We start from the raw sequence: 25842 nt of genomic DNA, 5'->3' as shown, positions 1-25842 counted from the left end.
CCGATTATAATCTAACTTTATTAAAAAGTGATAAGCTCTCTGTAAGCGACTTTCCGAGACATTCTCTGTGCGTGGCAGCCGGTTCTCAGAACAGTCCTCCTTCCTTCGCGTAGTGTTCGTCCCTGAATCTAAAATGACGGCCCCAGTAAGTATACCTTCATTTATTAATGTATCAATGTAATGTGAATTAAACCTGGGATCAAGTATCAGCAGTGAATACTGTTATACTTTAACGCCTCTAGACCTCTGTGTCCTCAGCTCCATAGCCTATGGCTTGCAGCAGTGTTTGGTTGCATCGAGGGTGCTGCATGGTTTGTTCACTATCGCCAGGAGCATCCGTCCTCACATTGCTTGTCAGTCTGAGCTCAGGGTTACCCCTAAACGCACCCCAATGGATGCGCAGAACTGGCTGACACCACAGTGGTGTTTCTTTTCCATAATGTTGGCTTGTTGTCCTCCTCCTGTCGTTATTGTACGCTATATTCTGTCATTACATTTCCTGTAAAGTCATATGGTTCCATTTCAGGATCCTTAGGGCATCAACAAAAATCCGATTAAGCTCTGGGGTGGGCGAGCATTAACCTATTATCTTAACTACTGATCCTGTGTGTCATCCGATGCTCCAATAAATATGTTTATAAATATATTAAGTCTATCTCCCCAATTTCAGTCATCTTAACTGTGACTGGGCCACTTTTTCACATTATTATTCTCAGCAGAATTAGAAGAGGGTAGGTGGTTTGCTGTTCCTAATTCATGGTGGTGTTAGAACTGACCACAGTCTCGTCACACACAGTGCTGGTCATATGTGTGTTGCTAAATATATATATATATATGGAAGTGGAAACTTAGATACGGAAGCACCGAATGTAATATACCCTTCGTGCCCTTCGTGGGTAGTGAGAGGGAGTGTTGAAGGAGTCTGGTATTCTGGCGTCAAATGTTATAAATGTTTTGGCCTTTAATTTTTAATTGATGTAATTATTTTTAACACGATCTAACCAAGAGATAACATGAACACTGGAAGAGGGTCTGGGCACTTTCCACCAAGGCATTCACTTTCAAGTGACACAGTGAACATATTGGAAGAACGGATAGCAAAGGAAGAAGTAAGAGAAGAAAGAAGTATTTAAGCATTGAAAATTGATGCTTTCAAGACTTTCGTCGTTATATTTAGAAGATAATTGGGTATTTTAGTCATATGTAGTCACAATAAAAATATTTAGGGGCAGATTTATGTTAACTGGCGCATCCCCAGGGATGCGCCAGTTAACGTGCGCCACAGTGCGCCACAGCTCCGCCACCCATGGTGCGCCGCATTTATAATGCGGCGCACCATGGTGCAAAAACGGCACAAATGCGTGACGCATCTGTGCCGGAAATGTGGCGCATTGCTGGAGTTGCGTCGCAAGCGCGACGTAGCTCCAGCAAGGCTCGTGGGTGCCCCATCTACACAATGCTGCATCAAGACCTACGCCTGCTTCAAGCAGGCGCAGGGTTTTGACGCAGCATTGGCCTGAAAGTGACTGAGTGAAATCTCATAGATTTCACTCAGCCACTTTCAGGAGGCGTTCCTGCGTAGGAACAACCCCCTGCGCAGGAACGCCTCCTTATGGCGCAGGGCTTTACAACGTGACGCATCTCCTAGATGCGTCACGTTGTAAATGGGGAGCATTATTTGCGCCGCAGTCGCGTCAAATAAAGTGACGCAATTGCGGCGCAAGGGCATCATAAATCTGCCCCTGTGTTAGGGGGTGTAGTTAGGTAACACAGTTGTTAAAATTATGTAATGGAACCCCCAACTCTAATGTCCAATCCCGGCTTCCCGTTACTCCACTTTATGTGATCCTGAGTAAATCTCTGAAACACCCATGCTTCAATTGCCTTGTCAGTCAAAAATATGAGCACTTACAAATGGTTGGAAATCTGTTGTTAGATGGTACATGAAAAAGAACTCTACTTCGAAGTAACTTTATATAACTTAAAGAATTAGGGAACACGTTGCCATACCGAATTAATAAGGTAGTGAAAATGCCTAAAACAATAAAATATTATAAAATCAGAGGCAAGTAAGTTTAAAAAAAAAACTGAATTAAGCTAGTAACATATATCGTACTCCTTTGCTACCACGGTCTGTGTAGTCACTTTCGGCAGATCACCTTGTGTCGCCATATGTAACAGTGTTTCATTTTATCGCTTTCCTCGTAGATATTGGTTGCAGCCCTGCTGGGTATCTTCCTGACCCAAGCATTCGCTGTTCAGGTAAGGGGTACTTTAATTCAACATTTATATATGGTATCCTCCACATTCATTAAACTGCTTTCCTAAAGTGGGTACTAAGTAATCCTGCACTGGAGTACCTGACATAGCGAATAAGCTTTGGTAAATGCATTAGGTTTCGCCTGTGTGATTAATAATAAGCAGTTTTTTGTTGTAAGTTGTAGCTTGTTGATTAGTTGTACAATATAAGTTACAGAACGTGTGCTGAAGTGTTTATGTACAATAAGGCAATATATTGTGCTGTTACTAGTGGTATAGTGCCGGTAAGTAATTGCAACATTAAAAAAAAAAAGAGAGAAATAATAGGATTAATTGATGTGATAGCAATATTATGTGTTTAGTGTTTAGAGGAGTTCTAACAACTTTTGGGCCCGGTGTCACTGCGCCTGTGGCACCATTCCAATCATGACCCTATTGCCTCAAAGGTAACTGCACTTGTTACTGCCTGCTTAGTAGTAAAATATTGCAATATTTGGTGTTTAAAGGGGTTCCCAGAGCTTTGGGCCTGGGTGCCACTGCACCTACTGCACCATTCAAATCATGCCCTTTTAACTGCAAGACAACTACCTGTTTAGTAGTAAAATATTGCAATATTTGGTATTTAGAGGGGTTCCTAGAGCTTTTGGCCCTGGTGTCACTGCACCTGCTCCACCATTGGATTCATGACCCTGGTACCTAAAAGGTAATTACACTTGTGACTGCATATTTAGTAGTTAAATATAACAATATTTGTTTTTTACAGGAGTTTTGACAACCTTTGACCTCGGTGCCACTGCACCTGCATCACCATTAAAATCATTGATCTAGTGCCTGCCTGCTAGATAACTTCACTTGTGACTGCCTGTTTGGTAGTAAAGCTTAGCAAAATTCTGCGTTTAGTGGGGTCCCTAGAGCTTGTGGCCCCAGTGTCACTGCACCTGCTGCACCATTCAAATTATGCCCCTGTTGTCTGCAAGGTAAATGCACTTGTGACTGTCTGTATTGTAGTAAAATATAGCAATATTAGCGTTTCGTAGGGCTCCTAGAGCTTTTGGTTTTGGTGCACCAATTAAATAACGACCCTATTGCCTGCTCAATAAATGCACTTGTGAATGTCTTGTTTAGTAATAAAATGTAGTAATAATCTGGGTTTAATGTGGTCCTGTGATCTTTAGGACCCAGACTCACTGCACCTGCTGCATCTTTCAAATTAAGTCCCTTTTAGCTGCAGGGTATCTACAATTGTGACTGCCTGTATCGTAGTAAAATACAGCAATATTATTTGTTTAGAGAAGTTTTGAAAACCTTTGGGCCCGGAGCTACTGCACCTGCTGCACCATTCAAAGAATGACCCTGTTGGCTGCAAAGTAGCTGCACTTGTGATTGCCTGTTTAGGAATAAAATATAACAATATTAGGTGTTTAGTGGAGTGCCTGGGGCTTTTGGTCCCCCTGCATCTGCACCTGCCGCACTATTAAAATCATGACTCCAGTGCTCGCTAGATAACTGCACTTATGACTGCCTGTTTAGTAGTAAAATCCGGCAATATTAGGTGTACAGAGGAGTTCTGACAACTTTTGGCCCTGGTGACACTACACCTGCTGCACCATTTAAATCAAGCTCCTTTCAATGGCAAGGTATCTGCAATTGTGCCAGCCTGTATTGTAGTAAAATATAGCAATATTAGGTGTTTAGAGGCAGCCTGGGTGGTGAACTCCGCTCCGCTCATGGAGTTTGCGGAGTTTTTTGCACTTCATGTCACGCAGAGCTCGCTGAGTTCTGAAAAACTCTGCTTTGCATTATGGAGCAGAGTTTTTTCCTCACTCGCGTTTGTCAACGCCAAGTAATTCTGAATTTATGAACTGATAAACGCCCCCTTTTAAGATATATTAAATACAAGAGGTTTCACAAGCACATCGCAAGCGCTGTGCAGGGTAAAGCTAAAAACTCAAATCCGAGACCCTAGGTCTCCCTATCACAAGGGCGTCTATGAGTACTTGTACAGAGGGAGTTAACTTATGCATACATTCCTTATCACTTCCTGGCAGACTGCTTTAATGGAAAGGCTAATAAGGCTGGGGCCAAGTCAGTCATAGGTCAAGGTAATGTCTTCTCAGAATGCACGCTTTTCATGTCAATGCCTAAGAAACATAACCAAGAAGCTGTAGAGCAGAGGTGCGCTTACACCTGGAATGTGGAGAAGCACCAGATTCACAGGTCTTAATGCAAGTTCTTTTCAGGTACTGTGAGGAGACCAGGGAAAACTCAACAGTAGGAGATGTCCAAAGTAGGTTGAGAAGCTGTGAATCCAATGTGGATTGTGAGGTCAGCTGCTAACTACTCTAAGGAGTTCACTTCAATTATTGTAATTGTTTGTAGATGCATATTATATGCACATTGTCACTCATCCTGCCCATGGGTCACACCTTTTCTGATATGTGTTGCTCCCTCCTCCTCCACTCTACAATACTTTGATCCTAGTGTTTGACTGGTCAACTTGATGTTTTAAGGTAGGGACTTTTTATGAAAACCAATAGTCATATGTGTGTTCAGACTACCTCTATCTCAGTTTCCCTAGTTCTTCAGTGTTCAAACAAATGGAAATAAGTCTATGGTCATTATTATAATTGCTGTAGTTCCATTCTAAATAATGAAAGAAGGACTACCATTTTGATGCATGGGGCTGGGCATGGGGTGCATATAGATCCTACACAAATACAGGATAAAGAGGTCAATGAGGTTGATGATTTGGGGATATGTCTTGAGAAATCTGAACCCAAAAGTTAGCATGACCATTGAAAGGCACCATTTTTGCATTCCCTTTATTTCAAATTCAGAAGTTTGGCAAAAGAGAAAGTTACTTCAGGGAGCAAACCACCTGGACCAGAGGTGGGAACTGGGCATTAGTTGAAAGGGACCATCAACGCATATAATTGTGCATTGCTTTTATAGAGGTAAATCATGAATGGTGGGTCTTTTGGGACCCCTAGGGTTACATTAGAAAGACCACTATATTTTTCTCAGCATCCCCACTTCTTAGAGTACCCAGTAACAGAGGCACTGGTAACTTTCCTCAGGGGGGGTTGTTGGGCAGTACAACTGGTACCCTGGGTGTTCCCTTAGAAAATATGAATAAATACAAGAATCAGTAACATCACTTGTATTGCTCCCGGTAATTAATCATGATTCACTGGTATTTCACCAGAAGACTCCCAGTGAAACACCACAGATCCGGTGAGCTGCTCATCCACCCTCTCCATTAAACCAGACTCAGTAGTCTTTAATTGGGATTTATCGTATGGCTTACTGTGATATCTGTTAAGGATGCTACCTGCTTAGGAAGTTAAGTTCTTAAACTTTTAAGATGGCCATGTCATTTTTGTATGGTACCAGGAGTTTTTGGCCTAAATATTGTATAATAAACACATAGGGAAAGATTTGCAAAGAACTCATGCAACTCAGCACCGCGCATCAGCCAGGGTGGATTCATTGCATGAAAGGGAGAGAGCAGGACAGCACACGCATATCTTGTTGGCATGGTGCTGTAATCCCCCTGCACTGGCACATTTTAGGCTGCCCTGCGCCACACACGTACCCATGCATCATAGTGAAAAGGTGTGAGCATGATGTCTAGAAGATAGGTTTGGTACTGGATGGGGATCCTTCCATCACAAAATACTATGCTTATAAATAGGATTCACAGGCAAAGGCAGAAAAGTTTTGAGAAAAGAAAACTTTTCTCAAATGTTACACCTGCCTTGAGTAGGCATGCATTTTTGGCACAAAGCATCTACCTTTAGTAGATAGGCCTTTGCATCAAAATCAATGGATGGTAGTATGGGAAAACCCATGTGCATCGCATTGCGCTTCTTTGCATTACTTCAGGGACACCTTCGAGTGCTGTATAGTGAATAGTTTACCAAAACTGTGTGAAACTTTGTATCACATTTTCTCACGTTGGGCCAATGCAAAGCCTTGACAAATCTGGCTCATAGTGTCCTAAATATCATTTACAAAATTGTCGCTCATTTGGCGTTAGTAATAGAAAATCTACACCAATTATAGCAGTATTTTTAAGTATATGCTTTTTTATTACCAATCCTTTGACTTGCAAACGTCATTTTGCCCTTTATTTCTTTTTTTGGCTGACCCTGTAAAATCAATATCTTCATTTCCACTGGAGTTGCTCTGTATGTTTTGGTATTGTAAACTAGCAGAGCACAAAGGCCCACTGCATTATGCACATTCACAGTGTATATGCACTCACAGTAAAGGTGACTACTAATCCATACCAGTGTATTGTGAGAAAGGATGGACAGTGAGTAGTGTTCTCTGAGGGGACTCAATATGTGTGGTACTAGATGCAGGTTCTCTGCATTGGGGCTAAGGCTACTGCAGCATCTTTGTACGTCAAACAAGCTCTGCAGCCTGCATTTTGGATACTCCTTAGTAGTTTTGACCATGTCGAGATGCCAGACTAAAGGTTAGATTCAGTCCATATGAGCTAGTTAGCACTCGTCCGGGTATCTTCAAAAGCAAGTTCCGAAGCACCAACTCCAATAATGACATACCGTTGACAGGATACCTCTTTGCTCCTTCTCCCAGACTGAAACTAAGCCAATTAACAGCAGATAAATCCCAAGTAGCTGCTCTTGCATGTGGGCTGAGTAGTTGGACTGCCTGATATGGAGAGTACTTAGTCAAACCACCAGTAAGATGTAGTCAAGATATAGCTGGCTAAGACAGGCATGGAGGTACAACTCATGGAGGAACCCTACCCTGAACCAACCAGATTCTGCAGCCCAGCTGGACTGGATCAAATCTAAAGCAAGATCAACAAATTCATTAGAACAGTGCCCAAACATCCTATAGACACTAAGGGACTGCACCAGCTGGTGAACCTGCTCTACCTCTTAAGTAGCAGCTTCTTGGTCCATGGTCGCTACAGTCCATTAGTGTGCACTGGTGACCCTGTGATGGACTGAGAGTTTAGCTTGAAGAAGGCTGCAACACCACTATGATTTCGTAGATTCACTGTGTTTCAATGCCTGCCAAAGAGTAGGACTTCAATTCCTATCTACTAATCTTGGTGGGAATCATTCCATCCAGTTGGTGCTCTCTGCCTAGTCACTCAGATTTGTGGACTTTATTAAAAACATTAGCTACAGCCAACCACTTCCAAGATATATCCTTAGTTATTTTGAATACCTTTTGGAGCTCATCGCCAAGACACATTTAGTTTTGTGAGGCTTCTTGACAATTATTTGGAGTTCATAAAACTGATAAACCCATGTTACAGTCCACTAAGATACTGGATACTACATTATTGGGAAATGTCATCCAGACTTTTAACCAGGAGTTGCCCTTTCAGTAGATTTTGTATCCACAGTTAACATTTGGAGTATAGATCTTTGAAAATTGGCACAGAAACCACAGTATTTTCTCATACCCACCAAAGTATCCTGCTGTAGCCCAGCTATATAAATGAAACTAAAGCAAAAGAGAGATGTATTATATCCACTTCATTTCAACTCCACATCTACCTACTTTGAAGACTTATACCATCAAGTGACTTTGAAGTAGAGATAACTTTAATATAAGTAATCATAGCAACTTGACCTTACCTTGATGATGGTAGTTGATATTCTGTAGATGATAGTTTTGGAGGTTAATAAAAAAATGTATATTTAGGTAGTACACTCCCACCTTTTCAATATTCAATATTTAGGTCCCTTAGCTGTGCAACAGTCTCTAGGTTCCATGAACATATTTATTCTATGCCGATTCTGAAGAAATGAAACATTCACGTCTACCATCACATACAAACTGCTCTTTTTAGAAAAAAATTCAGATGTTTGCCCCTTATTAGACATTGGATTACTTATATGTACTTTAGATACATATAAAATTTCAGTCCCATTTTATTTTTGTCAGTAGGGTATTTACGACAGTGAGCCTGTAACCACAAAGAAGTTAAATATGGTCTCCTATTTGCTCCCTTTATTGGTATCATTGCCTTGGATATTATCTGTGATGTCATAAAAAGTGTCTTGACTTGGAGAAACTAGTTGATGTGGCTAAGTAAAAGTTTTAAAATTAATAATGTGAAGATCAAGGTAAGACTCACTTGAAGCACTTCACTATAATAGCGCCCTCAGGACATTGTCTTGCCCGAAGAAGTAATCACATACGTCTATAAAAATAAGGAATTTTCGGGTTACTTTTAAAGAACAGGTGCATTTTCCATATGAATGTCAACAGATTATGTGTTCCTTGTTCTAGGACCATAGATTGTAAATCAGCTGCCGCTTTTTGAACTCCACTATTCAGTGAGGATGTATAGTAGCGTTTGGGACTTTGAGTGTGAGTTTGCTTCTTTGGTATTTTGGCGATCTTTCTTTAATGGTGTGATTGGGGGGGGGGTTGGCATTGAAGTGTAGTTTTTGGCCTAACACTCTTGTTTCGGAGTTGGAGCCCCAGTACTATGTTTCCCAACTACTAGCTTTGATTTGGACAATTTAGGTAATTCATAGGTGAGGAGGATGTATTGGATGGCTAAACCGAGGGAGCTGACATAGTCAAGATGGGTTTTGTTGACCATAGAGACTAATACTCGTTGGCCTGTTAAGGGAGGGAGAAGGTGTTAATAGGAGGCATAAAATGCAGAGGGGATATCGTTTTGGGCAGTGGTGATTATTGATCCAATTTTGGCATTAGTGTACAGAGTGAAATCTCTTGACCTTTGCCTTACTTTCTTGAAGTGGATTTATGTTCTTGTAGGAGTGGTAGAGTTACTACCATGTGGAGGTTAATGGAGGAGATACAGTTGAGCTACATGTAATCTCTTTATAAAGGGTTCATAGCAGCATGTGCCCATATGAATAGGTATGCTCTTAACAGTTACTGCCTCCAGCACTTTGTTTAACTTATGTTCCAGTTCTTCCTCTCTTGCAAAACGAATTTTCTACATTGACTTGTCTTAATGCATGTGGCATTTCTGCAGACAGTGGACATTGATGCATTGCAGAAAGTAGCCTACTTGAAGACCGAAGATGGCCTGAACTCTAGGGTTACCGCTTTGGACTACAACTTGGTAAGCAGTTTTATGTAAACTATTTGTGTGTCGAATTTTTATCTGTGGTTCTACTGTTTTCTTGGGCAAACGTTGACTTCATACTGATCCTCAGGTGGTTAGAATGACTACATTTGAATAAAGACTAGAATGGCCAATATGTTGTACTCATTTTAATTGAATCAGATTAACTACATGTTTTTGAAGGATGTTTGGAACTTACAAAGTTACTATAGACAGGGTGCAGTGTTCCTTCTCCTCCCTCGCCCTAAATCTTTTAAAGACTCTCTTCCATTTATTTTAAACCCCACATCTGTGGACCATTCATTGTAACATTCTGTTTGTGTTTCTGTTTTTTTAAATTGTAAACACATATGGTAATTACATTGCCAAGAAAAGCAAAACAACAATGTAATTCCAGTCAGATGCAAGCACCAGTCAAAAAGAAAGAATCCCACAAAAATTACTATTTGTGAAAATACTACAATACACTAGAGGTCTTTGGAGGATATACTACTTGATTCTTATTAAATCTTGAATATTTCTAAACAAAATGTGGAAGATAACTGTATCAAAATATCCAACTTTGCATTCTGTATAAAGCCTCTTTACATAAACACCAAATGCATGGTTCAGTGAGGTTCGCCTTTAAGTAGAAAGTGCAAGGAAGACCAGGAATTTAGTGCATCTATGCTTGGCCGTAAAGAAAATGAAGACAGCTATCGACCTGCCTATCCAGTTAGCCAACTGGAACTGAGGAGACACATGTAGTTTAAGCAACCCAGGGTTTTGAATGAACACTTTGTGCAACAGGATCATAATATATACATTTTTTTTAAATCTGGAAATATCTTTTGCACTCCAGGAGCAGATTATCAGAATATACCTCATTCACTAAATTTAATATACAGATATTTATGTCAGTTGATGGAGGCATAACGCCGCACCACACTGATCGAATCAGTGCTTTACATGAGCCTATATTGACTAGCTTGTTCCTTTGGGGATTTATTGTATGCGCCTCCAGTGGCCTATTTGCCAAAACGATAATGTGTTGTATGGTGGATATGCTTCTGATTAAGGTCTTCCAGCTCTGCCATTCAGTCTTTAAAAGTGAAGAAGAAGTAATGTGATCAGGAACGGTGGCAGATCAATCGCCCTATCTAAGGGCGGCTGTTTCAGCCCCATGTCTGGCGAAGTTATGCAGCCAAGGATGAAACCAATGCTGAAGGGAAAATTCACAGTCAGAGCTCTGAAACTGACCCTAAAATGTTGCTGATGGCTCAGCAAAGAGCTCAACGAGAACCATTTCAACTGTTAAAGTTGCTCTATTTTTTCTGTCTTGATGGAATTTTTGTAAATATTATTGTAGAGCGGAATGGGGGAAGAAGATAGATACATTCAACCATCCCAGTTCCAACTCCCAACTCAAATAACCATGGTGTCTGTGACCATTTTTAATGGTACTCATTTACTCATGCTTGTAAAGGTGGAAGTCTAGGTTACTTATCTAGGTGCTAAATCTTGGATCTGCCGGTGATAGACAGATCTATGCAGCACGCTAAACCTCCGTGCTTAGTTACTGAGACTGGAGCTAGTTACAGACAGGTTACCCGTTTTTCTGTCCAGAAGGCACATTAATTCCTTTGAAGTTCTACAGTGCCAGGAACGAAACCTGTAATTTATATGTGTGATTTCTTCTGAGCATCTTTCTGAGGGAGACTCGAGCTGCTAACAGAAAAAATGTCCACAGTGGACACTGACATCCCCTTAATTACCTTGCTGCCATCGAAAAGTGCTACCCGCAGTTAATCCATCAACTTGCTCATCCATGTATCCATCCATGCACTTACCAACTCATTCTTCTATACACGCCTAGTCCTCCAACTTCCATCCATTCACTAACTTATCCATTCACTCATCTGTTCTTCCATGCACCCAGTCAATTAGCCAATAACTATTCATGCACTCTTTCATTCATCCAGGTACTGACACATTTTCTTTTTTATTTACCCATCAACATAACCACACACAGACACATACACACATTTGTCAATCAATGAAGAAACACTTGCACTTTGTCAGAGTTTGCTACATTCATTAATCGGATCTCGTTTCTACAGCTATTGTAGAATACAAATTGAATTCACGCTCTCAAAATAAACGAACCAAAAACAGATTGCAATTTCTCACGTGAACATTAAACATTTAAGCATTTGTAAGTAGCTGCCAAAGCTAGTGTAGAGCTTTGGAATATGCGATGACATCATAGTGATGATTCAAACATTCTTATTACAAGTGAAGTAGTGATAACCCACTTAGAATAACATGGAAAATAAACTCAAAGGTTACAGAGGGATTTCAGTCTTATATGTATTACATATTTTGTGATAACACATTTGTGGTCCTACCTGTATGGCCCTGAATGTGCTCTGTAATTAAAGAGTTCAACTATGCAAGATCACTTTATATATAATTATTTTAAATTTCTTTAAATGATCAGGGAATGTGTCATCTGTTGACTTTGCAACACTAGAGCAATGCCATGTTGTATAGGAAACTTTCCATTAACTTATTGAACCCAGTGCAGAAACACATTCACAATTCACAAAAAATGTTGACAAATGTATATTCCAGACCTGCCAAATAGGCAAGGGTAAAATCAGGAGAAAGGTGAAACTATCAAAGTTTTCTTTTTATATTTACATTTCTGGACGAGGAGATCTTTCAATGCACAGAAAGTCAATCGGTGATCTGCATTTATTTGATTTCATAGGGGGTGGTTGCGACCCGGCTGCTATCCACTCAGAACTGCGTTGTGATGATGATGAATAGGGAAGTCATTCCCACCTTGGAGCAGCTCACAGAGGAGACCCAGGTAAGGACCTTGGAGGATCGGCAACTTTTCATTTGGAGCAGGGGCTGACAAGGACCCAAAAGAAGCCATTGCAAAAAATATATAAAATAGCCCCCTACTGCAATGAGCAAGTGAGCATGGCGGGCCAGTCAGACCCTCTCAGTGGTGCCTTGGGTGGTTCTCCATCCTAAGAAATTAGTGGAAATATTAAGGCCACATGAAAATGAAAGACGTGTTCCCATGATTCTCTTCTAAACTCTATAAGGATGAGCATTATATAATGCAGGAAGAATTGGAACCTATTGAACCTTTAGCTCATTTAAGGTATAAATAGGATAACGAGGAAGCAGCACGGGACAGTTTTTGTAAACCAGTAACACTAGAAGGACTAACTGAGGTCATGTTATCAGGCCCCCTCAATAAACCAGCAGGAGATTATGCTAGTCCACATTAGCTCTATTATGTGTTCTAGGATTTATTAGATGTGGTTTGCTATGAATTACCCAGAACTTATTTAAATATTCAGTTATTGCTGAATTTTGGTTTTCGACAAACATAGAGATAGAAAAGGATATGAACCATACGTCACTCATCCTACAGACATATTTCTCGTCTCAATAGTATTTAGCTACCCTTATTACAATATTAGTACTAGATTTGGTGTCTGCTGAGCAGCATGGCACTGTGGCAGGAAGATCTACTTTTGATCATACTAATCTAATGATGAATCCATTTGACGCAGCTGCTACATATGACTCCTTTAAAGTCCGTCTTCCTTGACGCTGAAAATAAGTTAGATAGAGGAGCATATTTATAAGGGCAGCGCGCCACAGGAACGGCACTTTTAACGAAGTTCTGGTGGCAGAATGCCCTGCTCCATATTTACAAATTGGCGTTTTTTGGCTTAGTGTTTCTTTGTACATATGGTACCCTTTCACGCAAGTATCTGCATCAACGGGGCGTGCAATAGGGGTTGCTGTGGGAGTTCCACTGCAACACTCATTGCTTTTTGACCCTGCCCCATATTTACAGGATCTGTAAATACAAGGCAGTGCCTAGAAAAATACCATGCAAGAGCAGGCATTAGGATGGCGAAATGAGGAGAAATGCTTTTATTTCTCCTAATTTTTGCTTTTTCTACATGTGAAGCATTCTGCAGCACAAATAGAAAGAGCAAAACACCTTGAAATATTGCCTATGTGCAGGAAGGTGTCCCTTCCTGCACATAAACATTCATTAAATAATGGTGATTTGCTTCTTCTATATGAGCTGTATTCAGTAGCACACATAGAAGTAATACATTGAAATTATTGAATATTTATGTGCAGAAAAGGACACCTTCCTGCACTTAAACAATCTTTACCTGCAACATAGGCAGCCTTACACTATAGTGCAAGGGTGCTTGCAGGTAATGATTGTTTATGTGCAGGAAGGTGTCCACTAGGCAACTAGCTTTAGTGCCAGCACTAGGGAAAACTAAGTGGTGCACCGTATTGTTGTAAATATGGCGCATCCCTGCGTTATGGAAATTTCGGAGGGCCTTGCTGCCAAATTTGGCGCATCTCCATGTTCCGATATTTCATTATACATACGCCCCAGAGTCTTTTGACGTTTCATGTAGCAAATCTTTAAAAAGTATGAATTTCTGACCAATTGTAAATGCACCATTAAATTATTCAATCCAGATGAAATGCAGCGCTGTGCTTGAATTTGTCACTATCCAAGGCTTGTATGTAGAATGGGGGACAAGACAGAAATGCCCTTTATCTTCGTCCCCCTTAACTCTACATATAGAACTTTTCTCTGTATTAAGATTCTAAGGCCCCTTTGTCTATTACAAAGCAGCTGAAATATGTGTTCATGAGCATAACATAGAGGTGGTCACAAGCACTCCATTTTCCACGATCACTGCATTTGATGAACCTATAGAAGATTTTTGCGCCTCTTCGGGCTAAAAGGATAACTTCAACAAGAGTCAGATTATACTCTGATAGTTCACTTAGAAATCATCCTGTCAAGTCAACTGTTCTGTATTTAGGGATTAAGATTTTTGCAGATCATGATCGTCTCTGGACTTCTAATTTTGAGTCTCTACTAAATACATTTGGTTGATTTCAAAGAAACAGCAAAATCTACCTCTGCACCCAAAAAGTAGACTTAACGTAGTGCAAAGCTCCATTTGAATTGGATTCCTATGTTCTTTTCCACCATCAACCAGTTTTGTCCTGGGGCTCTTTTTCCAAAAACTGAAGAGATGTATTACATTGAAAGGGCCTTTTTTATGAGGCCTTGCAACAGTTTTGCGCTTCTGTTGCATCACTTTTTGTGACGCATCGACGGAGTAAAACATGCCTCCTGTTGCACCCTATTTACAAAGTGACGCATCTAAGCAGATGTGTCACTTTGTAAACCCCTGTGCTACATTATACCTGCGTCAGGTATATTGTATGGAGGGTGGGCGTTCCCACGTAAGTAAGCCTCGTAGAAGTGACGCAGTGAAATCTACGAGATTTCACTGCGCCACTTCTCGGGTGCAAAAGCGTCAATATCTTACGCCTGCCTCACAGCACTGAAAGGACACCTTGCTGGATTTGCGTCACTTTTGTGACACACTCCAGCAATGCGTCACTTTTGCACCTACAGATACGTCAGAAATACTGTCGTATCTGTAACTCCTTGCGACACGATGCCGCATACAGTAAATATGACCCATCCATCATGTCGCAAGGTGGGCACACTGAGAAGTGATGCATCGCTGCTTTCACGCAGCGATGCGTCACTTCTCATACATGAGGCCCAACGTTTTTAAAAACCTCAGACATCCCTGTCTTCTCTACTGAATGCTAAATAAACTTTCCCAGAGGGCACAGCAGTGCTTCTTGGGCAATGAATACTCAAAAATCAGTTTTGGAGAGTAGAAAGGCTGTGTTCGTACTCATTTCATGTTCAGAAAAATCATGGAAGCTGCTGGGAAATTTTAAATACAAAATATTGAGGAATTCAACAGTCACTCCTGCCTCACTCCTAATCATCGAGCATTAAATGAAACACTTTCCCAACAGCCCATGATCTTCCTCATAGTTCTGGTTATTTGGCGTGACCGAAGTAAACTCTTAGGCCCCCATTAGGATGGCGGGCGGATTAGCGGTGCTGGGACCGGCTGCCAGGGGTGCGGCGGTCCCGCACCACAGATTAGGATACGACCACCACTTTGGTGGTCGCATCCCGCATATTCAACATTGTGGCGGGCGGTGCTGTATCAACACGCGCCACAATGTTGAAAATGAATGTTGTGAATTGGCATGCACAACGTGACAGGCACCTCGTGGTGCCTGCCACCTTGTGGATGCCAATGTTGCGGGGTACCATAGGTACCCCCCAAGTGCAGTCCCCTACCCCCATGGAGGCCTGCAACGAGCCCCCGAAGCGAAATCTGCATGCTTTTCCATGGCGGAGTCTCCACCATGGAAAGGCATTGTAAATGCCACATACTAATATGGATAGCGAAGCCTGCAAGGCACCGCCACCATATTATGGGCCTTTTTTTGCCCGGTAGGCAATCGTGACGATTGCCTACCGGCGGAAAAGTAGCGGACAGTCTTTCCGTCCTCTGCTGTACCCCCCCGCCATGCCAAATTGGCCGGGGGTAAATGGCCGTCCGGCGAGGTGTTTTGGCAGGTGGATCCCACTGTCGGGCGGTGGCGATTCACCCGCCATGCTAATGGGCCCCTTAGTATGTATCCCAGAGGAGAATACAGTACTTAATTTGTGCAGGTGTTTCCCAGCACTTATTTATTAACACCAGCATTTAGTTATGACAGTCCACCATATGATGAGACAGCCTGTGTTTTTTGAAGACCGCCAAAGTGATTCACAGTTCCAATACACTAAAAAACCATAATAAACTAGTGTGTCTAGTCCACCCTAAGTGCTAGAGAGGTGTGTATTAGTCCAAAATGACATACTTGTATCAGTGTGATGGTTAGTAGGTAGCGCCCTTATTAGCATTTGTCAAGCCTAGCAGGGGCAGTGGGTGGCATGAGCTCCAGTGGCCTCCTGACCAATAATCTAAGTCATGGTACTTCCTTCCTTTTTTTGTTTTGTTTATAAATTAACAGCTTGGAAAGGGTATGGGCAGGAGAGTGGTATTGTAGATAAACAGACAAACACCAAGAAGAAGATTCTTCGTGGCTTGTGAGACAGTTATTTTAAGACAAGAGAATTTTGAGTTTTCAACTGAAAGTGAAAGATAATGGAATATGATAGGCCAGGCCCAACATGGGCCGCAGACAATCGCTGGTATCTGCATATTGTGAGGCAATTCTGCCGAGATCCCTTAGAAGAACTGACGAGTGGCCTGATCAGTTCAATCATTGCATTCAGTCTTTTGCAGGTCACATGGTGCCTAATGCATCCAATCATGATATGTTTCATCCAAATCTATTTACATTTCTGCACACTTTCATAACGTGATTGCTACCTAGGGCCCGTGGTTTGATAGCTCATAGCTCATAAATAGTGGGGGGAATTATTACCATAATCAGTGGGACACATTTTATCAACCTCATAGCTGATCTCTACTCCAGATGCATTTACTGACCAGACTTGATTGCAGTGCCCTCAAAATGATTAGAATGGCACTTGCCTGATTTAGTGAATGTGGAAAATTGGGGAGGGAGATTCATGCCTTATTAACATGTATTAAATGCTATAATTGTTAAATTTCAAACAATGCTGTTATGATACAAGCTATCGAAGTAAAGCTATGGATTGATTGATTGCTATAATTGTTCATTTATTTGCAGAATTCTCCCAGGCCACAGTTGTCCTACTCCCTTATGAATACACCAATGAAAAATGCTGCATTGTTTGGGAGACAAGTAGAGCAGTTATGTGCCGGTGTCCCTAGCTACTATGCAGAAGAAACAGAAAGTGAGTGGATTTAACTATTAAATGCTGTAGAAGAAAAGAAGCATGCTCGATGTGCACACATTTTGCCCTTTGTCAGGGGTTCTCACTGATGATCAAAGCATAAGAATTAGTGAAGGAATCTACAATTGTTCATTGGGGCATTTGTGCTCAGCCCACATTTGATTAGAAACTCTTATTTAAAATTACTTATATCTTTTTTACATTAATATATGGAACATTATCCTGCCAGCATATTTCCTAGCAATATTGTGCATGAGTAGATCGGAAATATCGGTGTGTTCTAGTAAAAAAACAAAGGTATGGAAATAACATTTCAATTTTTTTTAAAAATATATATAATTCACTGACAAAACACTAATTTTAAAGTGATATAGTTATAGTTAGTCACTATAGTTATAGTGAAAATGTTATAGTTATGTGAGGTAATAAGATTTTAGGCTACCTTTAGAAAAAAATCTAGAAATTCAATGAAAAAAAACCTTGAAGTTATAGTTAGGTGTTGTAATAATATAAAAACATACATTTAAAAACAAACAAATCAAAACATTGAAATTCTCTAGTTATTGTTTACTGAGAAAATGATAATGTTTGCCCCATCGTGCACTGCTTATGACTTCACATATTACATCACTCCTGACATGTTACAAGACATCACTGATGACATCACAGATCTTTCTGGGCAGGCCCTGTGCTCAACACCTTATGAGCAGCCGATCAGCCCATGGGAGGCCAACTGATTTGGTACCTCAGTCTAAATTGTTCTTTTGTGTTTTTTTAATTTTTTGGGCTGTTCCGTTGCTCTTCACTGTACCAGAGCTGAAGAGCCAACAGTGATACTGTTAGACCACACAAGCTTTACTTCTGGAAATGTGCATGGTCTTGTGGTGTCACAGCTCCTGTGGGTGTCCCACAGTGATACACAGGATGGGGGAGCACAATGTGTCCCGCTCGACCGGCGGCATGAAAGTTTATTATTTTTATTTTGCCCCTTGTGGGATCCAGCTGGGATCCCCTACAATGGCCAGGGGGTCCTTACTTTGCAGTTTGTATGTCAATTTGTTTGTAAACACAGGAAATAGTGTCACAGTGCCAGACTCCTGAATTGGTGGCTGCAATATTTTTCTTAATGTTGTTGCCAGCTAATCATATAGCTCGGTCATGAGGACCCGGTACTGATCATGTGGGACAGAACGGTCTGACAGGAAGAACCAAAGCAATCTTAGCAAATCAGAATGCTGTTTTTAAAGTTTGTGGGACTAAAAAATGGTTGAACGGATTTACACCAAATTACAATCAGCACACTTTTCACTTTCTGCCAAATTTGGTGTAATTCAGTAGAGCAGTTTTTTTTTAATTGCTACTCAAAAGTTCCTTCGAGAATTAAAATTGGGAATATTCCAAAGTTCAAGGCTTTATCAGCACCGAGTATACAAGAAAAGCCTGTTGATAGGGAAGGTTCCTGGTCATACAACTAGAACTAAACAGGAAACAACAACAATTAGGGAATTTGTGGAGCCACAGACAGGTACTGTGGTCTTGGAGAAGGATAGGATAGCTAAAATCTTCTCACAGCATTATAACAATTCATATGTGGCACAACATACAGTCTCAAAGGAGTCTATATCCCCTTATTTTCATTCGCTAAATCTCCCACAACTAACAACTACATACAGGTATAACAGCAGCAGAAATTAAACGTGCCCTCTCTACAAGGGCAAGTGGCAAGGCTTCCGGCAATGATGGTTATCCAACAGAATTTTATAAAATCTTTATTAAGGAGTTGACACCCTTTCTGGTTGAGCATTCTAACACAATGAAAAAAGGGGGAGCCATTCCATCTGATTTTAAAGAGACAACCATAGTTAGCTTTGTCAAGAAAGGAAAGAACCAGAGAGATGTCAATGCATACAGACTGATAAGTTTATTAAACGTGGACTATAAAATCTTAATGAAAATTTTAACTGGTCGTGTGTAGTCCACAGCTCAGTATTTAATCCATATGGACCAGACAGGATTTATTGTCAATACAATAATGTCATTGAATAAAACCTTTTTAATACAAGCACTTACTTATTTCAATATTAATCAGATTCCGCAGTCATAATGATGCTAGACGCTGAAAAGGCATTTGACCTAGTCAATTGGGATGCCCTTTTTTGCCCTTAAGAAGTTTGGTTTCCCCTCACACAGGCATAGGTCCTTGTAAACTCAAACTCAGCAGGCTTTGTTAAAATAAATAGAGGGAAAAGATGGGAATGCCCCCTTTCACCAGTGTTGTTTACCTTTTTTATTGAACTGTTAAATATTAGTATTAGGGCAAACAGGTGTGGAACCACCAATTTTGGGAATGTCTAAATTAAAGTTCTTTGCGGACGATATAGTGCTTTATCTTAAGCCAGAAAGACATCATATTGAAGAATTAATGGCAAAATTCGATCGTTTTTAGGCAATAGGGGGATATAAAATCAACGATAACAAAACAGAAATGCTTGCATTAAATGCTTTGCCTAGTATATTCCCTATAAATCTTCAGGAACAGGCATCTAACAACTAACCAATTTGTTATCTAGAGGTTAGACTAACTAACCTAAACAAAGAATTTTAATGAATGAATTATAAACCAATGTATAAAAAAATGAAGGAATTATTGGATGGATGGACATTTCTCCCCCATACATTGATAGGACGCGTAGCGTTAATTAAGATGTCTATCCTACCCTTGTTGATTAATGGGCATATTTTAAGTAATTGGACACACTTTGTATGTGCTTTATTTGGAATAAAAAAGTTCCTAGAGTCAAATTCCCAATACTTCATTTGTATATAAGTAAGGGTGGATTGGCTTTACCCAGCATGTATTCTTATTATGAAGCTGTCATTTTGGAAAGAACAGTGCAGATTTTGGATGCTGTAGAAACACAGGATAATTTCTTTTCGGAAAGAATGGTGAAGGAGGAGGGGTCTCAGCTGCCTGATTTCTTAAAGACTGCAAAGCTCCCAAAAAAACAAGATACAAGATTCTTCAGGAATACTCTACCCAACTGCAAATATTTTATGCCGCAATGGGACAATTTGCAGGCTATAGGTATCTGCATTTAGATGAATGCCAGGTCTTGGGGTTGCAAATCCCTAATAGTCATTTAAGATATTGGTATAGAAACGGATTTAAAGAATTTGGGCATTTTCTGATAGGAAGCAGTATTATCTCCTGGCAGAATATCCAAGGAAGAAGTGGCGATCGCTTACAGTTATTTTATTTTTGATATCAGCAGGTCGTGCACTTTATGAAAAAATTAAATGTACTAACAAGCTCCATCTATTTACCAACAACGATGGCTCTTTTTAAAACAAGAATGAAGGGGATTTTAATTTGGTATAGGCTATCAAGGAGCCAAACTGAATGTCTTTTCATAAATAACTTTTAAGAGAAGATTTCTTTGACAACTTAGTGTACTTTTCAGAAGCGGAATGGCAGATGATCTCAAAACTAGGGAAACTCAGCTTTAAGAGCTACAACCTACAAAATAATGTCCTTTTTAGCTCAGTTGATGGCATACTATAGCCCTAGAGCCCTCTCAAAGATGTATCCAGAGGTTTCCGATGTAAGCCGTTTAGGAGCGGAGATGGGCTCCATATCTTTTTCACCTGCCCTGGGATATTGTTATTTTGGGAACAATTATTCAATGCCTTAATGCAGGGGACTAAATATAGAGAAAGAATCTGATGTATGTGTGGCACTGTTTGGGTTAAGTACTAAAAGGCAAGTCAACTTCTGAGCAAATGCGCTGATGTATCTATAACTATTACAACGTAGTTGCGCGTTCCTTGATCCCCCAGAACCAGGGACCTAATGAAGTGCCTACTTATCGTGAATGGTATAATAAGATCATCCTAAATCAAATGTTTGACAAGGCATAAACTAGCAGGGTCGGGTTTTTAAAAGATTTACAGCTCTTGGCATTTTATGACAGAGTTTTAGAACTACATGTTAGCTGCTAAATTCCAGATCTTTGCACTTTATCTATAACATAGCCAATATTTGCACTTACGCACATCCACAATTTCTAGAGATATATTTAGGATCAGATGCATTGTTGAAAATATATTGAGGAAAAGAATTGTAATTGTTTTCATAATTTAAGCATATTTTAATATGTCTTAAAACTGATATGTAGGCGTTATTAAGATATGTTTAATGAAAGACTGTTTGATAAATTGAATACTTTCTCTTACTTCTTTGTAATTCCAACTTGCTTATTTTCATATATGTATTCTGCTATCTTATAGAAATATCCATCCAAGCTCTTTGTTTAAGCTGAAACAAATATGACTAAGCTGATGTGTTTTATTCTTTTATCTGCTTAATAAAACAACATTTAAAAAAATAGAGAATTAACATAGGGAAACATGTTGTGGGAGCCCCCTTTCTCTAAACCCCTGGTGATGTTTCACTTTGAAACTCATCAGTATAAATATTTGTCAAATGATGTATTAGTAAAACAAAAATGATCTTACTCTATCTAAACTCTGACCTCACAATAACTACACAGTGGTGATTGGATTATGGAATATAGCTAAAACAAATTGCAAAAATGCCCTAAGGCTGAAACCTTGAAATTAAGCCAGAAACAATAACAAGTTCAGCCTTGAACTGACGATCTAAGCATTAGGCGATTCACAGGGTCTCTGTTTTAACAGACGAAATAAGTTAATTACTCAGTCATGTTCAACATATGTATTTGCCTACTATTTTCTAGAGCCTAGTAAACCCCTGAAAGTTCCTGCGAAATTATTCCCGAAACCAAAAGTCTCTTTCCTCTATAAAACCTTCAGAATCATCCCTTGCTTTACTATCAAGATGTGCTGTTTTAAAACACCTATTTTCACAAAGTAAAGAATGATACTGTGCTGGAGATCGAATTTCTCTTTATCTGCATTCTAGCTATGAGCAAACAGTAGAATATTAAAGTAACCTCTGCATCCATTGACATGCATCCTCAGTTCCAAAAATAAGGACTCATTTACTTATCTCTATTCTCCTACCTAGGAGACATTCCAATGCTTTGATCACCTTGCACTAGAAGGTTCATAGAGACTTACAAGTCATCAACTTATGACTTTAATGGGCGCATGTGGTTTTACATCTACCATAGCTTTCTGTGACACCCACAATCCTTGTTAGCCTGCATTGGGAAAAATATACTTGAGGAAAAACAGAAAAATTAAGTATTTTTATCTTATTGGCATTAAGTGATTTATGCAATACAAAATCTTCAATATATACTCATCCTCTGAGAAGAGGCCTTATTTTACCAAACCCCCCCCAATGTATCTATGTATTCCAATCCACCTCATCAGCTGTATGGCAACTACCGTAGGTCCCTGACAGAAATCTCCTTTTAAATCCAGCCAGTGTAGAGCTTCCTTCTGCTCTTTTAATCATTTCCTTCTTACCCCATTTGGCCAGCTGTTTTTCCACCTATTTTAATTGGAGCTATTTCAACCATTAGAGTTCAGACACCCTCACCAGTTACAGTTCTTCAATGGATCTATGCGTTTATTAGTTTGACGAAACCCTGCATCAGAAAATCAAGAGATGAAACCAGCTGGAAGAAATAGCGCAATGTTAACTCTGTTGTAAGCCTATGGGAAATTGTGTACTTGCTCAGCTGCAAATAAAAATCACCGCTTCTTCAGCAGTGCTGAACAAGATTATAGTTTTAGGTCGGATAGAGTTCATCCACCCTTCAGCAAACATCTGGGAAATATTTCAAGGCTCATTGTGGAGGTTTGAAGGCACAAATACAATTTGAACTGTCAATTCGGGCTTTACTGAAGAGCACTAGGATTGAGATAGATAGGGTGGCCTTTAAAAAGCTGAATTTTATCAGAATTGTATCGTTTATTGGATTCAGGCAGCCAATCAGAGTCAAGTGAAGTCTATCTCACCTTAGCATCTTGTCAAACCATTTCAAGTTAACATTCGGTGTCAATAGCAATATCAAGTATTTCGCAGTCTAGGCAATTCAATTACAAGTGAGTTATTCAAATGCATTAAATCACAATTAGATTTATTGACATGGTAACCAGATAAAGTCCCAAGCTCTCCTAATAGGTATGAGGCCTCTTGTGTGTGGTTTTATTTTATTGCACACATTTTGCGTCTTTTCTCATGGTGTTGGATAAGCAACTTTCAATCAGTTCAATTAAATTATCTTTATTTGGCTTATCAAATCATAAAAGTGTGTCACTGGGGTTTGCTATGGGGCCGCAATTTGGGGGAGAGCATCTGCTGTTACCTTACAAACACAAGAAAATAAATTGTTTAAAAGATTATTAGCGGTCCCCCAAGCTACAGCCAACTGCATAGTGCATAAGGAACTAATGGCTCCATACCTAACCCATACGATAAACTTAGCTGGCTTGCTCCTGTGTAAAGGGATATGGTCCAATAATTAAACTAAATTCTCAAACAAAATTATAATGGACTGTTTGTCACTTGATTTTTAGAGGAAAATCCCATGGTTTGAGCACATTTATTAACTATTAACATAGTGTAAAATTGACTTTGATCAAAAGGATCCCTCGACCATTCAAGAGATTAGCAAAAGGGATTTGTGTGCTAGATATTCCAAACGTGTGGAAAAAGATAGAGATAGAGATGCTAATCTAAAAGAAAGTGTTGTCTCCTGCCATGAACGGGTTGCCACGGTTGGCTTACCCTTATACCTTGTATTGGTGAGAAACATCCAGTATAGATTCTACCTTACAAGGTTGAGCATGGATACATTACATCTTATAGTAGCCTTCCCAAAAATGGATAAATGGAGCCAAAAATTGCCTAACTGTGACGGTGGATCTGCACAACCAACTATGCACTTTATCCTATTTTGTAAATTCTATATAAATATAAGGAAATCGTTTTTAAAGCATTTATTTTGATCTCATAGACTTTTTAATTACAAACATGCTTTTAGTTTTATTTGTAATTTAGGAAATGCAAAAATTATTAACTCCATTATCAGATATGTACAATGTGTAATTAGAAAAAGAAAACAACATATTTTTTTGGAAGTCTTATCATATGAGAATGTGGACGATATAATTTAGCTGTGTAAATATAAACATTTATAATTGAAAGTTCAATACGTAGAAAAAATCCTAAGCCCCTAAGTATTAAACATATCCCATCCTGTAAGTAAGTACTTGTATTTTATGAAAGAAAATTATTAATGAAATATTGTTTTTTTATTATTCATATATGGTATGAACTGTGATTTATATTAATTGACAGAGCTAACTTCCCCCCAAAAAAATCCTGAAAGAGAAATACTGGGAGATGATTAAGCAAAAAACACTGAGTAAAAGTGTGCCTTCCAAAGGTATCTTTCTGGATGTTAAATTGTCACCGATCTTTGAAGCCTTCTGGGACATAATAGCAAAACCCCATGATAGGAAACTGTATTTTCAGTTCAGGGTGGGCACATTGCCCATCAAAGCTTTCACTGCTAGATGGTCAGAGTCCCATGACAATCTGTGTACTCTATGCCAGACTAGAGTGGAGTCGGTGGTACATTTGTTTTTTGTTTGCCCAGCATATGCCGCTCCTCGCCGAGTATGGCTAGCTCCAATCTTTAAAATACTCGGAGCTAGAAGGAGCAATGAAGCAGAAAGGATTCTATGCACAAATGCTCCTAATCTAATTTCTACAACTGTAGCGAAATTTCTAGGCTGGGCTTGGTCGATAAGGTCACAGCTTCTTCTTACATACCATTTTGCCTGCCTGTGTCCTTTATTCTTGCCTTTTTGTAAATGTATCGGACCCCCAATGCTTGCTCCATAAGCTAGGACTAACACGTTTTAATCTTCCTTTCAGATATCTGTTATAACGTTGACTAAAATGTTTTAAGATGTCCCTCTTTCTGAGTTCTTTAACGGTGCTTGTTTTTTAATGGCCGTTTTATGTAAATTGTAAATTATGTTCTGATGTTTTTTAAAGATAACGGCCTGAAGCTATTTTGTATTTTAGGTAGTCTTACAACCATGCTTAACTCAATTGTTGACTGGCATTGACATATTTTATAACTAATGTGTTTTGTACTTGGCTTTTATGACAAAATGTAACGAATAAAGCATGCTTGACTGACTGTTACAAATATTTTATGGCTTCAGAAAGTGTTTCCATGTATATGTTGACAGTGGTGGCGGGTAAATCCATTTGAGTTTTGGCCAGTTCCGCCAGACAATATCAAACTAGAAGTGCAATTTCTCTATTCTAGCTTAATCTAGATTGTTTGAGGGGAATACAATTGTTCACTTAATCAGATTGTTAATGGTAATGCCAAGGGCAGCTCAATGCATGTATGATAGGTACCCTGTAGGGCCTCGGAGGTGTGATGCAATTGCCGTAGGGTCCACAAAATGTGTCACAACCCCAAGAAATTATGGATTACTGTTGTAAATAGCAGAGGAGGGAGAGGGTTCACATTTGTACTTAAGTGAAGTGCTGTGTTTTTTCTGTTTTTCAGGAACAACATTTGCTGCCCCCTGTGAAACTATCATAACCATCTTGGGTCTCACCATTTGCACGACTATCTCAATTTGTTAGTTTCACAGGAACTCTGATTACAGATCCAGGAGCGCCCAGTGATGAAGGAAAAATGCACCTTTTCTTGAACTTCATTAATGTCACTCAAATAAACATAAGAGCTAACCAGTTAAA

General features: G+C 39.7%; 1 protein-coding gene across 1 annotated transcript; it reads left to right on the top strand.

Moving 5' to 3' along the window:
* The first annotated feature begins 19 nt into the window (after nt 1-19).
* LOC147679930 (gastrokine-1-like) lies at nt 20-25842 on the top strand. Its single transcript, XM_086943498.1, has 6 exons — nt 20-145; nt 2209-2262; nt 9263-9352; nt 12108-12209; nt 16994-17120; nt 25649-25842. Exons 1-6 carry the CDS (start codon nt 134-136, stop codon nt 25726-25728), a joined length of 465 nt encoding a protein of 154 aa, XP_086799624.1. The 5' UTR covers nt 20-133; the 3' UTR covers nt 25729-25842.

This window comes from Lissotriton vulgaris, chromosome 11 (genome assembly GCF_964263255.1).
Source record: "Lissotriton vulgaris chromosome 11, aLisVul1.2, whole genome shotgun sequence".
NCBI lineage: Eukaryota > Metazoa > Chordata > Amphibia > Caudata > Salamandridae > Lissotriton > Lissotriton vulgaris.
Note: the sequence above shows the minus strand (reverse complement) of the source record. Positions and strands in the feature narration are given on the sequence as shown.